This window comes from Osmerus mordax, chromosome 18, assembly GCF_038355195.1.
Source record: "Osmerus mordax isolate fOsmMor3 chromosome 18, fOsmMor3.pri, whole genome shotgun sequence".
Taxonomy (NCBI): Eukaryota; Metazoa; Chordata; class Actinopteri; order Osmeriformes; family Osmeridae; genus Osmerus; species Osmerus mordax.
The window spans coordinates 4208222-4223074 of NC_090067.1; the positions used below are offsets into that span (position 1 = coordinate 4208222).

Here is a 14853-nt window from a genome sequence, read left to right on the forward strand (position 1 = left end):
ACACGGAGCACTGTTCAGACTAAGTAATAAGATTAAGCACCTTCGTACAGTGGTGGATGTCATCTCAATGCCCACATGGATTTTGTTGATGGAATTTGTTGATGTAAAGGTTGTGTATGGTGTCATTGTGTAGTGAAAGTGGTGACCTTACTGTCATTTTGATGTGGCCCAGTATGGGAATGCTCAAGGCTTTTCGAGTTGGACGGGATAAGAGTGAATCCTCTGTCTTGACCTACTGAAAGCAGCAGGATGGCAGCTCAACATCCAGACTGATTTGCCCTACTTTCATGTTTTTAAGCTGGGGTTTAGATTTCAATTGAAAAGAAAAAAAAACATCTTGAGCATGAACACTGAATATTCTCTCCTGAAATGTTTTACATGGATTGAGGAAGCCAGTGTTCTGCACCGCTGTCTTGCCTGTACCCTTTTGTAGGCTTAAAAGTACTGGTTGTTGTAGTTTTGATATTGATTATAACTAGGCCAGCGTTTCACTATAATGTCTGGAGCTCTGCTGTGGCGTTGGATCTCAACTGCTGTATGTAGTGTGTCACTGGAACATCACTGTCAGACTCCTCCAAACGTTGGCCTGATGCATGTAAGTGACATCTAACATACTAGTCCTCTCGACAAAGTTGACCTACTTTTATCCTCAGTCATGGTCAAAAGTGGGTAAATGTGTCTCGCCCTGGCAGACGTAGGCTATGCCAGACTAGAAGCGTAGTCAGTTGAATAAATCCCCACTGATCCGCCGATCCCACTGGGCATGTAGAGTAGAGCAGGGGATTGGGTGGCCAAAAGAGGACAGCCAGGCACGTGCAATTCAGCTTTACTTGTCTTTGAAATAATCCACCATGTGAACAGGGCTCATCATTTAGTTTGAAGTATTTCTGCTTTAAATGTGCCCTGTGGGATGCTAACAACCTGATATTGAGAATGACCTTTCATTGAGTTCTCAATGACTTGATTGTGACGTTTACACTCAGTGTATGTGTAATAGATCTGCAAGATAGTAATGTATAAGTGATTCTGTTTCCCCTTGCCAGGGAACTATCTCACAGCCTGATCAACAGAAATATAGGATATTTTAAACTCTAAATGACCAGACATCCCCACATACCACATGATGTATTTTATTATAATTAAAGATAGGAGCCATAGCATATTCAACAAACATGTGTGATAGGATCAGGCAACACCGATGAACAACCTATTCAGTTTTCCATAAAAGGAAAGGGTCTGAATGAAGGATATTTCACTCACAGCCAAACAATAAGTCAAATTAGACATTTGTTTCTTATTCATTTACTAGAACAGTCTATTATAGTCCATCTGAAACAACCCAGAGTGGAAGAAGAAGATGGTCTTAAAGTGCAAATTCTCTACAGTTTGAATAGACGGTTGGATTTGCAAAAGCAGTGTTTACCCAATGCAATTCAATAAAACAAACTCTAGAATTATTATTAGTCACATTTGTCTCATATGAATTGTTGAATGGAGACTTGCATAGCTTTTGACTGATTAAAAGGACAATTAGGATTTACTCAGGCCCATTGCTTTGTGATACAGATGAAACCAGTGGAGATAGTACAATTGCATACTCTGCAATTCCCAATAAGTGCAACTGCAACAAATAGTGACTTTTTGGAGCACTTACTGGAACCAGCTGTGTATCCTAGGGTTGCATTACTATGTTATTTAGGGAATTCCATCAGTTTTAACTGTCAAAAGCTGACTGACTGTAAGAATAATAAAACAATATTGCTGCATGTGCATGTATCTGCATACAAATAAACTAGAAGCAACATGAAATCCAACCCTTTTCCACGTGTAGCAGCATATCGTGCTGTCTTTCCAGGTAATGCCCTCAGACCAGCTAAGTTAGCTCAGCTAAAAATATCAGATCAAATACTTTGATGTAAAAAATAAAAGGTTATGGTCATTGCAGGTCTGCAACTGTTCAACATAACACAAGATCAACTGGAGACATTCTCACACAAACATGCACATATTTACATATTTTGTGTCTGTGTAAGTATGTGTGTATGTTACAGTAATGTAATAAGTACTTGAATGCATGAGACCTACAAGTGAATACAATAGAAAGGGCCAACTTCAATAAATTGCAAAGATTGGGTGATGGGTTACTGACATAATGGTACATGGATACAAAAGGAAAACACAGAAGAAAAATATTTACTGTTATTGGTCAAGACACTCTTTTAAGACCCTCAGTTTCCTAGACATAGTCCAGTGACAGAGATAGGTGTTTACAGTATTTCACCCTGACTAGTACCGCATTATTTTCTTCTTCGCAATTAGTATTCAATGTTTACGGGTTATAAAAAGTCTTATAAAAATACCCCCGATGTTACATTCAGTAAGTACCGGAGAATTCTTTATTTTTTGTAAGTGGCCTTGCATAAGCGATCCCATTTTCCCGCTCTGGCTCCGTTAACTGTTTCCCTCTGCATTGCAACCTCTGGGACATGAAGTTTGGCTACAGACCAACTACAGTATCGGAATATAGTTCATAGTAGAGGGTAGGGCTAACAGTGAATGGTCAAGTGCACACTCTAATAACAGAAAGTGCTAATCAAATGGAGAGGGGGTGGGTGGTCAATTGACTGCATCGTCCTACAGTGGGAGAAGGACGTCTCAAAGTTGGGACAACGTCACGAGTGGAGAGGGAGAGCGTCACAGCAGCAAGGAGGAGGAGGGACGGAGGACACTGGGCTGTAGCTGTCTCAAAGTGCAGGTCTGGAATCAGCTCCCTTAACTGTACTTTTAACCTTCAGTGGGGGACAATCTGGATTTGGGATGGACGGTGGAGGGGGGAGGAGTTAAAGGATCCAGTGTAGTGTGAGTCTCTCATGCTTCCACATACTGGGGAGGAGGCTCCTTGGGGGGAATGGCAATGACCTCCTCATAAGAGGGCAGCAGGACCTGCAAATAAACACAAAACATTACAGTGTAGTCCCAGCACAGTGTGAGTGCTCTGCACTGTGCTCATGTATCCACTGTGTAGAGCTCTAGTGGTTAATGTCACCCTCTTTCTCCCTTTTGCTCTCTCTCTCCCCCTCCCTTTCTGTCTCTTTCTGTGCCTCATTAGCCATGGCTAGCTGCAGGTTAGCATCTCTTAACGCTGAATGATTTTGGTCAGGTCCAACCCTTTAAATGGTGTTAAAAAATCACTGCCGACAGAGAGAGAGAAATAGATTGTGTGTGGGTTTGCGCAAGAGAGAGAGAGAGAGAGAGAGAAAAGTAGAATATGCTCCAAGGGAATATAATTTTCTGAGCGAGTCAGGAAATCCTGGACTCATCACTGAGAGGACTTGAAATGAGTGGACAGGCACGGACAGTTACATAACATGGTGGGAGCAAAAGAGAGAGACCTAGCTTTTAAAAGGCTTTACTTAATGTTCACAACAGGAGTCATCATAAGCACACCCCACCCCACATGCCAGTATGATGACAAATAATACAATGACTTAACTCACGTTGTACTTTACGAGTCCTACAGGTACACTCTTGCACTTTTGAGGTTCATGTTGTTTAATTGTAACTTGTTTAACTACATGCTCTTGTGTTTTTTTCCCATTGGCACTTATTTGCTTTTCACAATGAATGCTTCATTTTTTGGCTGCCCGCAATGTTTTTGGGGCTATCTCGTTGTTTATGGTCATTGACCTGTGCTCTTTTGTAAAGCTCTCTCTTGGAAGTCGCTTTGGATAAAAGCGTCTGCTAAATGAATACATGTAAATGTCCTTTATATTGAATTATTTAAAATAAAAATTATGCCAGGTCAGTGAATGACAAGAAATGATGATTTAGAGAACTCTGTAGGCTGGATGTGGCTCCAGGTTTGTGACTGCGTGAGGAGTGTTGTTTCTAATGAAACTATTAAAAATCAATTGTTGTGCACTGCATATTTAGTATTACAACAATCTAGAGAAGAACCAATGCATTGTCTTATCAATTGTTCTGCTAATCTACAACCTAGTTTAGTCCACTTCAAACTACATGTTGTACTTATTATATGCTTTGTTTTGTATGTCACTGGATAAAAGCTTTAGCTAAATGAATAAAATGCACTGAACACATTCAGCATTTATCAATTTAGAGAAAAAGGTCAGGCATTTCTGCAGTATGTGCACTGTAGTGTGCAGGGTAAATAGACACAGTAGACAGACAAAGTGACACGGGGACGAATGGATCCAGCGCCCTGGGATAATGCCTTCCAGAAAACACTGACTCGACAGTAAGGAGGACGCACTCAGGAGAAGTGCTGATGCAATCACACCGCAGATACATGAGCCTAACGCAACAATGTCAACACACGGACAATCTCCTGGGACAAACTGTTTTAGGACTATGACGACTGTGTCCCACAGTCAAACAAAACTACTCTGCTATCATAGTGACCATACATACTATAAGTCTTACCGTGTCTATTAAGTGGTATCAACTGTAACAAGCAAAAGTATGTGTGAATACATAACATTTGGATACATGGCCAAACCTTGTTTATGTATAATATGTGATATATTTTATTACTATGATGTATTAGATTTTAGATTTCTGATCTTAAATTAGTGCATTACGTTTCAGGGGAAAAGGTTTTGGTGACTAAATCTGAATCAGTCCAGTAGTTGCTATTCTCAGACAATGAAGTAGGCTCAGAACGTATAGAGCATAATGATAATGTTGAGCAAGATGGATGTGTGTGTGTGCACTATGCCATTAAGGAAGTTACTTACTGTGGTGTCATTTGTTGTGACATAAACCAGGATCTCGGTGGAACCTCGACCACTCACATACCTGTAGCAATTCCATACACAGCCAATCAGGTAGGCCTGCAGGAGAAATCACACCAATGAACATTAAGTATATGGATCATTTTAACGTGATCCATTAGTTCAGATTTCAAGAATCATGCACAGATAGAAATATATTTTAGTCGGAGAGCAAATTAGTTTCAGATACACACAGTATGACTAACACCTTGTCTATATGATTAATAGCATTTGAAGAGTACAGGTAATAGATTAGCTCCAGTCTTTTTACCTCTAATGGTTTGACAGCATGTTAGGATAGGTGACTATTTTGCCTTCCTCCTGACTAGAGTCTAGAGACATAGTGTCTCAGAGGGGGACTGTGTCACAGTTTCCTATCAGCCACCCGTCAGTTAGGAATTTTGTAATAAAAAAATCCTGTGCAGAGCCTAGGTAATACAGTAGACATGACTGCTAATTTCGTGTTACAAACAACTTGAACATTTCTGCCATGGAATTTTTGTGGTTTACATGGAATGTGTTTCGGAAATAACTGGAACTCTGATAAGAGTGCAGCACTACTCTAATGCTCTGCTCATCCTCCCGACACGTCCTGCCGACACCTTGAACTTTCAACACCTACTTTGTGGCACTGTTGGCTGAATCTACACAAACGCACGGAGCATGACTTATTTACCAATTGCAACAGCCTGAAGCGATGGCAAAACGTTGCCCTATACCTCACAGAGCATGCTAAGCTAACATGGTTAGATTTGGCAGAGGAACAGGCAGTTCATTGTCTGTAACCTGCTAGCTCCACTTGCTTCTGTGCCAAAAGGCCCATCATTCTGCCAATCCTTACACCATCTGCTGAGGTGATCCTGTCTCACAAACAGGGACTCTCAAGAGTTGAGGTAGGTATCTAAATCCAACACTACAACATAAGTCTATATAGCTAGTTGAACTCAAATTCAATATATTCATTTTTTTCCTTCTAAATGTAGATCAATTGTACAGGTCTGCGCAACAGAACCACAAAAGCATAACCGAAAACAACCGTTTTCTCAACTCTTTTAGGCTACTGCATGTCAGACATTTTGTTTAAGAACAGAGAACACAGACAATTTGTGCAAATTTCCACTAGAAAGAAGTGTTAACAATTTTAGAGTTGGGGTTATCTTGCCTTTTTAATCTCTCTCTTCCCTCACCCATCTCCCCTTCCTTTCTCCTGCCAACAGTCAGTTGTGGGCAATCAGCAGTCAGCTGGCAGAAGCTGAATTAATGCTGTTGAACTTCAGGTTATTATTAGTTGACTTAGTATGAAGAATTAAACCACCATTACTGTTATACAGTCATTAGTATTTTCCATCGCTCTTAACAGCACAATTATTTTGGATTTGTTTGTCAAGTTCTAGTATACCATAGACAGAAGCATATCACAAGATTGGTTCCAGGTTGATAAAATTATTATAATTTTTTTAAACTGATGGCCAAGCAAAATTAAGCAGCAGTTACATTTTGAAGAAATAAAGAAAAAAGGCAACTGGGAGTGTGAGCGTTGGAACTATGGAAAATGACTTGATTTGATTCCACAGATGACTGCAACTTCCCTCCATCTCCCAGGAGCAAGTTACCCCTGGCGAATCATCCATGCATTATCATTAGTGACTACACAGAGAAAAAAATTAGGATCTGACAATTCAGAAATCTGTCTTAAACATGGAAAACCGTGAAATATATATACATATCTTTTTAGTTTGATCTAACTTTTTATTCATTACTAGATTTAATATATTGTGAAGGAGTGAGGTCATTTGTGAGTAAATCTGCATCACAGTGTTATTGACCCTTCACATGAGTTTGTTGTAGGATCAAGCTGTACAAGCATAGAGGAAGATTTCCATCCTGTTTGGTTTTGATTTAGTGCTCTGTGGCTGTGCAGTCACTCTATTAAACGCATTCACAAGTAAGGTAGGAAACTTGCTGAGGAAGTTTGAACCAGATGAATTATGTACACCATATGGTTTACTTTGCTTAAAGATGGGGCACAGCATGGATCTGAGACATTGTGTCATCACACTAGTGCCCTCTGTGCACTACAGAGCTGATCCCAGCTGAACTAAGCCACACTTCACTGGCCTCATTATGCATCCAACATAGTTGGCACAACTACAACATACATACTGTGTCCTAATTGGCTTGATTGGCTATGTATGGGTGTTGAAACAAGACTGTATGTTTAATACTCAGGTACAGTTAAGCTCCAAGCTTACATCTATCACAGACAGCTTCTGTGATTTCTCTTGATAGAGGATTAAGAGAGAATGAGGGATGCTTCCATTGAGGTAGGTTTACCTTGAAGGATAGGATGCAGCCTACAAAGAGGAGCACTGCAAACACGAGGCACATGTTATTGGTGGACATGATGTCCTCTTTGTACGGGAATGTCCCGGGCTGTAAGAAACACACACACAGAGAGAGAGAGCGAAGACAGAGATAAACAATTGATCAAAAAAACGTTCCAGAAATTGTACGTTATTGACCATGTAATTAGATAGCTATACCAATGATAATAGCTATGTGGTTATCTATGAATTATATATGGCTCTGAAATATTTTATGGAATACAAAGTGGACACAATTGTTTATTTACGCAACTTCAGAAATTAATACAATAATGTAAATGCTAACTCAAATAAAAGTAGAACATTACCAGCTGCTGGAGGTAGTCCTGGACTGTGTTGGGGTAAACCACCACACTAATGGCTACCAAGGTGTTAAGGGCAAAGTCAAATATTTGGTAGCAGAAGAAGGGAATGATCCAAGCTGCATGTTGCTAAAGAATGAAAATAGAAACAATTTAAAGTGTGTGTTTTGGGTATTTGAATGCAACATTGATTCTGTATCATTTTGTATTAATGGTGTTTGTGTGTGTGTGCATTTCCTTACCTTGTAAGCACCATAGGTTGCCATACCACATATAAGGATCATGACCAGGGAAATGGCTGTGGCTATACACATGTCTGTGTCAAACAAATCAGAAAAACTATTGTTACTATTTTTCATTTCAATGCCTATCATCAATGACCAAAGACAGTATTTATTATCCAGTTATGCTTTCATTCGGTAAATAAACCCTGTAACAAATTGGTACCGTTTTCATTTCACCACAAAGCATTAACCAAACAGTCTGGATCGGACGGTTTCATGACAAATTTCCATTTCACAGATCAGCATACACTATACGTTACATAAACCACTCTGGTATATAGCTGCAATATCCACATCATCATTCACTTCATTCTCCTTAATACTCTCCGCTCCCAGGTGCAAAGCACCACAAAATATCAACGTGACTTCCATTCCTTCTGTCTCTTATAAAACCAAGACACGACATCATCATCACCATCTACATAGAGAACAGAGTCAATATGGCGCTTTATAATCCTGTGGAATTAGAACAGTCCATTTTAATCACCACTGTCAGCGCCTCTGGCAAGGAGGCGACCATGATGATGATGGTGAATGCCAAAGGGAGATGCTGAATATACACACTCAGCTAACTTATATATGAACAAAGAGCAACAGCAGTTTTGTCGGTTGTGAGGCAGATTTTTGGAGTCATGGTTAGAACATGTGAAGGGATGGGACATCTGACTTGACAGAGGGGATTCTCTAAATGCCTTAGTGTCCCTAAAACTAAGGTAGGGAGCGAAGATGAAATATTTCATATTTGTTCAATGTTATGTTCAAACACCCTTAGCCTAGGATCGAACAACCTTTGACATTCACAGTCACCAAAGTCACCCCCCACATAGGATGAACTCATTTCATACATGCTATAGAGTTTAGAATAAGACAACCACCAGAGGAGGACTCTTACTTGCATCATCCATGACATCAAAATCTGTGCCCAGCTCAGGGCTAGTAAGGTGGTAGCGGTATTGCACTGGGTCATGGAGCGCAGACAGGAGGATGAGTAGGACCACTGCATTGATCAACTGTTGAAAAGGAAAACATTGCAACAGCATTAGGATTAGGAAGTTAAACCATAGCTATGCCTTATGACAATAATAAGGGTCAACAAAACTAAAGGTCTTGGGGGTGAAATGATGACATTTGAATGTTAGTTATTACAAGTAGGCTACTTTGCAGTGCAGTGCGACCCCCCCCCCCCCCCATTAAATGCAATTTCAATTGCACTTAATGGGTTAATTAATCGTAGTCAATGTGTTTATCATCACCGACCTTACAACCATGTGACATCAATAGTAGTCAAAAATAGATGAGCCGCTTTAGCAAAGATCAAGGACTTACCTGACTAAGTATCGCTATTTTAAAATGTACGAGTCGTCTCGTGTCTAAAAACAGAAGCTAGTCCAAAAATACCCCGATAATTTTATGTAGGCTATGCTAAAACAATCAACTGAACATTGACGTCACTTGCAAAAGGATTTTGCTTGAGATTAAATTATTCTATAATGTTCGTGAATGTTTCAGAGATAGAGGCTACCTAAACCATAGCGAACGAGGTACATATAAATCAATATCAATGGTCCTTAAATAAAAAAATAAAAATTTAGATTCACAAAATGGAGAAAAGGGTGCCATAGTCCATCCGTTTGACACCGTGGCAGCTCCTTGCAAAATACTAAATCCAGCCATAATTACGTTACTAATACAAACAACCCCCAAAAAACTACACTAAAAACATATTTGAATTAATTGATGGCTCACCATGTACCAAATACCAAGGATAATGGTGCCCGTCCGGACATGGCAGCAAAGGCAGCAGCTTGTGGAGTACCACCGGTCCCACGGGGAAATCATTTTTCCAAATTTGATAACAACTATTTCATTAATGCCTCTAACACAATTATGAAGCTTAAAATTAGCAAACTGTTTTCTGTTATTCGGTTTGCCCTAGTCGCTTTCAGAACCACCAGACTGTCTGTTCGTATGTGCGTCGTTTCCGTTATGCACTGACCAACAGCGAAATGTTAATCGAATTTATCCGGGACACGTGACCGCTAGAGGATTTTGACAGATTATAAACATTTTGCACTAATGGGACCCGGAAAATAAACTTGTATCTTATAAATTGCATGGACGATAGTTTAAATGTAGGGTACTGTTTCTCAAATAGCCGTACGTTATATATATATATATATATATGTTATCCAGTGAGTTAACAGTTTTATTATAAAAGGCTGACAATAAATAAAACTAAATTTTTACAAATATTCAACATAAAATATTCTTTGTGAATATACCCATGAATATTACCATTAAAATGGCCAAAGAATTCCCGAAAGAATGTGTATTCATGCTTCATAGCCTACTTTATAGTGTCCACTACAGTCTAACACATAAGGCTATGCAACACTTAGGCTATCTCATGAGAACTTCTATCCTAATATAATAATATATTTACCTTTGATAGCACCAGTCTTACACAACAGCCCCTACACAAACAGATGGACAAGCCAGATGAGCTCTCTTGGGCCAAAGAATCCACTTCATTATTGTCACATGAAGGGGATTTTACTCTGCAGAATTGTGTTTCCTCTAAGCACGGACTTAAGATCAGCTCATCATGCCTATATCCTGCCTTTATCCGCCACTTACATTCAAACTCAGACCTCATTTAGAACTTGACAATTCATTGACAATTACATTCAGTGCACTACATGTGTGTATCATGTTGATTGTGCTGCCATTGTAGGCTATGATTACACAACCTGAAACTGATGTAGAATAATAAGACAAAATATAGCTGCAGGCAGCAATGACATCCCTACTGACATTTGCTAAATATTAAAATTTTCATTGAACAGACATGTAATTCACACATTTACACAACAATTCTCCTTCTTTCTATATAACACAGGAATACATGTAGGCCTATCCTATACATCTGTACCGAGTTTCAAGTCAATTGGAGATATAGTTCATGAGAAGAGTGACCCTGCAGGCAGGCTGAGCAGGGGGAGGCTGGGTTAGATGGCACAGTGGGGGGGCATCTGCGGAGCAACGCTGGGTGGAACCAGTGTGGTTATGTGGCCTGACGGGGGCAGCCTGTGACATATTTGCATCTACAAAGGATACCATTATTATCCAGCAAAATTCTGGTAACTAGAGTTTACATTGATCTGTTTAGCACTTTTATCCAAATCAACATACACAAACTGCATACATTTATTTCTGACATTAATCAAACCTGCATTTGGATGGTAACAATAAGAAATGTCAACGCACACTACAGGTTAAGGCAATGGAACTAAATTCCTGATATACCGTTAAAATGACTGACATGAAATTAAAGCTGCTCTAGACTCCTTCAACTCAGTACCTACCCCTTTAAATCACATTGACGTCCATCACAAAAGTGACTAACCAGGAATTACATGTTGACATTCCGCAATAATGTCGTAAATGAATGAAAACATAAAGGAACTCAATACAGCCTTTGCACAGTGCAATCACAACTCAACATTAGAAAAAGCCATTTGAATCTGTACATTTGGCTTGTTTATCACAGAGGTTGGAAGAACGCACAAGTAAATCAGTGACAGAAATAACAAGTGCCACTACAGAACAACAAAAGTCAACTTCCTCTCAAAACTGAATTGCTTAGAAAAACTATTTTCTACATTTGGGTTAATAAGAAACAAATTACTTCAAAAAGTGACTTTTGAAAAATAATATATCAACTTGTACCCTCTACTGCAAGTCAATCTCTCCCACAGCACTCGCTTCATAGCAGTTAAGCATATAGTGCACATCAGTTAGACCCAGTTCATATGTTCACTGAACTCGTTGCCAAGCCAGTCCAACCCATTGTTAGTTTTCTCTTTTCATTTTTGGATATGGGAAAAATACAATACACTTATGCATAAAATGCCAAATCATTGCATTTAACACAATGAACAATCCTTTTGCATATGATTTATATGGAATCTGGAACCTTCTTCTTCTGGGTCAGTTTTGGAGCCTCTAGGATCGGGTTGGACTTTTCTGTGAAGAAACCAGTAAAACGTGATGTTATCATCATCATCAAAACATTAGTAAAATCAGTTGTAGCTCTTCACTATAGGTATAACAACTGGACTTATTATATAATTGACCAAAAATCTCTCATTTCCAACCATGTTACACATTTCAAACGGCACTAAGTAAACTACAGAACCCGGTGGTTCTGTAGTTTACTTCTTTAATATGAAATAAATATATGATTTCAATCAACCACATGCAGAAGTCGCTCAATCACGGATGAAATAGTTTTTCCAAACTAGGATTAAGTATCTAAATGGATGCTAACTTGCTGTGTTACATAAAATCATCCTCTTTCCCCCCAGCGGTAGCTCACATACACACATGTTTGTGTGTGATGGAAAAGGTTGGGGGGGGGGGGGGGGGGGGGAAGAGACATCAAATTATTTTTGTAGTTAACATTTCTACAAAACATGACCTAAACAAATGCTACCCAACCATCTAGAAAATATGATTACAGTATATTCCTATCTTAAATCCAAGTGTATGTACCTGTTTCCAGACTGGGTGGGAAAACTTGGTACCTGGAGAGGGGTAGGAGTTGGGGGGTCAGGGTTGACTGTGGAGGGCAAGGATGGGTGCAAGGGTCCCAGTGTGCAGAGACAGTCAGAGGGGGAGGAGAGCAGGCCACAGGGGGCAGGATGGAGGAGGCCACATAGGGGTTTGACAGCACAAGAGGAGTAGGAAGGGAGTTGTGGGTCGACAGTGCTGTAGCGGTGTCCTCGTTACTAGTTAGCACAGTGTATCCACCTGCTGATCAGAGGTGGCAGACAGGAAATGACATCACTGGGACTCGTTGTCATTCTTGTTCGAAAAAGGAATTTCAAAAGACGGTGCTTCCCAGAGAAGATTCCTCAACACGCCTGGCTCGCAGACAGTTGATCTCCGTAATCACCTGGAGGAAGAGCTTCCATTTAGAACTACATACAACAACTACAAAAACATCCATGAAAAAACAACACGGGTCACACTGCAATGACCGTGAAAGGAGGTTTGTGCATACTTGCTGTTTGGCCAACAGGAGCTGCTGAACTTTGGTGAAGGCAGCCTGCAGTGAGCTGCGGGCCTGGTTGAGTGAAGTGTCCAAGGCCAGCATGGACTGGCTCAGCTCCTCCTCCTTCAGAGACACGGCCAACAGCTGACCCACCTGGCCCGAGTCTGCTGCACACAGCACAGTTCATCAGAGTACAGCCACCAGGACAGTCACACGCTGTTCAAGACTGATTACACATGATTACAGCCTGAATACAAAGACAACTACCGTATTTTCTGGACTATAAGTCACACGTTTTTTATAGTATGGCTGGTCCTGCGACTTATAGTCAGGTGCGACTTATATATCAAAATATATATAATTTAACATGTTTTTAAATGTTAATTCATACTGACTGACATGAACCAACGAGTTCAACAGATTCAGTGATGTGGAATGAGATTGGGAGCTTGGTGAACTATCTTACCGGTAACTTGCTTGTTTGACTCACTAGCTTGTTATGTTAATTTAGCCTATTCAGCCTCCCAGGTATGTTCTTTATGCTGTTGTGTAGATAAATAACTGTTACTGTGTTACTTTAACATACCGGACACCTATTCAGCCTGTTGTTCTGTGTGCTGTTGTGTAGTTGACTAACTTGCCTTTCCAGATTAAATGTCTGTTGTTGGTCTTGGATTTTGTGAAATAAATGCAATTTATAGTCCAGGACATATATATGTTTTTTTCCTCTTCATGACGCATTTTTTGACTGATACTCCGGAGCGACTTATACTCCGGAAACAAGGCATATTTCTAGCAATGTCCCATTGACCTGACGACATGCCTTACTAACATTAGCAGCAATAGGGGAAACATTCTCAAACAGGTTAACATACCACTCTTTAGTTTCCCTTTCTGCCTTTTCCCGCTGCGGTCAGCAGATACACCAGGTAATCTGCTATCCTGTGGCAAACGGGTAAAAACTGTTGTTGTTGTAAATGTTGCTGTGGGGATTCAACATGTTTAAGTACACAAACATACATATCAATGTATTTTTCTCTAAATTGTTATGGAGTCAGGTGGCTGAGTGGTTAGAGAATTGGGCTAGTAACCAGAAGGTTGCTGGTTCGATTCCCGGCCTAGCAACGTGACGTTGTGTCCTTGGGCAAGGCACTTCACCCTACTTGCCTCGGGGGAATGTCCCTGTACTTACTTTAAGTCGCTCTGGATAAGAGCGTCTGCTAAATGACTAAATGTATATATACACACACAGAGTATGTAACAACACCATCCTGCTCACAGTGTTACACCTCTTCCTCTTCTCAGCTCTGTGGACCACTTCTCCATTGTGGCCATGATACAAGCTAGGGTCCGCCTGCAGAGAGACAGGGGACCCTAACGCTACTCTGGGCTGTTCCACCCTCTGGGCCCTGAGCGCTCTCTGTCTGTCAGGTGAAACCTGGGCTGGGGGAGGAGATGGGCCATGGTGCCCAGGCAGGGGAAGGTCCTCGTCAACACCCAAGCCCTCTGGATTGGAGAGATGTACCAGCTCCATCCCAAACCTGCAACAAGATTTAAAGCAAAATAAAAACAAATAATTTTTTGGGGGTTTTGTTCACTCAGTTTGTCACTGGTTCAGTCTACGAATGCCTCTGAGCTAAAATTGACTTATTCACCTGGGCATGCCATTGACCTTCTCGCTGTTGGCCTCCTGGGACATATCCTTCCAGTTGACCTTCGTCTGGGAGCCAGACGAGATCATCAGCTTCTGCGGAGTGGGCTTCAGCTCCGCCTCCTTGTCTTCCAGGCCCTTTGCCATTTCGCTGGCTTTCAAGATCCTGCGTGCTAAAGCAGCAGCCTTAAAATTAAGCCCTTTGCGCCAGTATTTCTTTCTTGGCATCTGAAAATCAGGGAAAAGCTATTAAGGAAGAAAAACAACATGTCAGCAGTACTAGTCTTCATAAAGCTACATTACAATGTTTCATTTTTGTATTTTTCGGAAGATATGCCGCCTTTGTATAAACCGCACCCCACCAGAATGGGAGCTTTGTGTTT

General features: G+C 40.5%; 2 protein-coding genes across 2 annotated transcripts; both read right to left on the bottom strand.

The window, feature by feature from the left end:
* Positions 1-1286: 1286 nt before the first annotated feature.
* On the bottom strand, positions 1287-9690 carry laptm4b (lysosomal protein transmembrane 4 beta). The gene is made up of 7 exons (XM_067255298.1): positions 9510-9690; positions 8656-8773; positions 7722-7795; positions 7486-7608; positions 7128-7226; positions 4758-4853; positions 1287-2943 (listed from the first exon to the last, which is right to left on the bottom strand). The coding sequence occupies exons 1-7, from the start codon at positions 9600-9602 to the stop codon at positions 2869-2871; spliced, it is 678 nt and encodes a 225-aa protein (XP_067111399.1). The 5' UTR covers positions 9603-9690; the 3' UTR covers positions 1287-2868.
* A 1208-nt stretch (positions 9691-10898) lies between these two features.
* Positions 10899-14354, bottom strand: LOC136961837 (zinc finger protein 106-like). The gene is made up of 5 exons (XM_067255299.1): positions 14099-14354; positions 13695-13761; positions 12829-12986; positions 12318-12720; positions 10899-11789 (listed from the first exon to the last, which is right to left on the bottom strand). The coding sequence occupies exons 1-4, from the start codon at positions 14351-14353 to the stop codon at positions 12649-12651; spliced, it is 552 nt and encodes a 183-aa protein (XP_067111400.1). The 5' UTR covers position 14354; the 3' UTR covers positions 10899-11789; positions 12318-12648.
* Positions 14355-14853: the final 499 nt, after the last annotated feature.

Excerpts from the sequence above, each read along its gene's own strand:
- laptm4b (XM_067255298.1), bottom strand. The coding sequence starts at position 9,602 with ATGATTTCCCCGTGGGACCGGTGGTACTCCACAAGCTGCTGCCTTTGC. Across the intron at positions 7,227-7,485 it reads AGGACTACCTCCAGCAGCTG|CCCGGGACATTCCCGTACAA; the intron begins GTAATGTTCTAC and ends TGTTTCTTACAG. Across the intron at positions 2,944-4,757 it reads TCACAACAAATGACACCACA|GTCCTGCTGCCCTCTTATGA; the intron begins GTAAGTAACTTC and ends GTTTATTTGCAG.
- LOC136961837 (XM_067255299.1), bottom strand. The coding sequence starts at position 14,353 with ATGGAGCTGGTACATCTCTCCAATCCAGAGGGCTTGGGTGTTGACGAG. Across the intron at positions 13,762-14,098 it reads AGAGGAAGAGGTGTAACACT|GATAGCAGATTACCTGGTGT; the intron begins GTGAGCAGGATG and ends CGTTTGCCACAG. Across the intron at positions 12,987-13,694 it reads GAAAGGGAAACTAAAGAGTG|CAGACTCGGGCCAGGTGGGT; the intron begins GTATGTTAACCT and ends TGCTGTGTGCAG.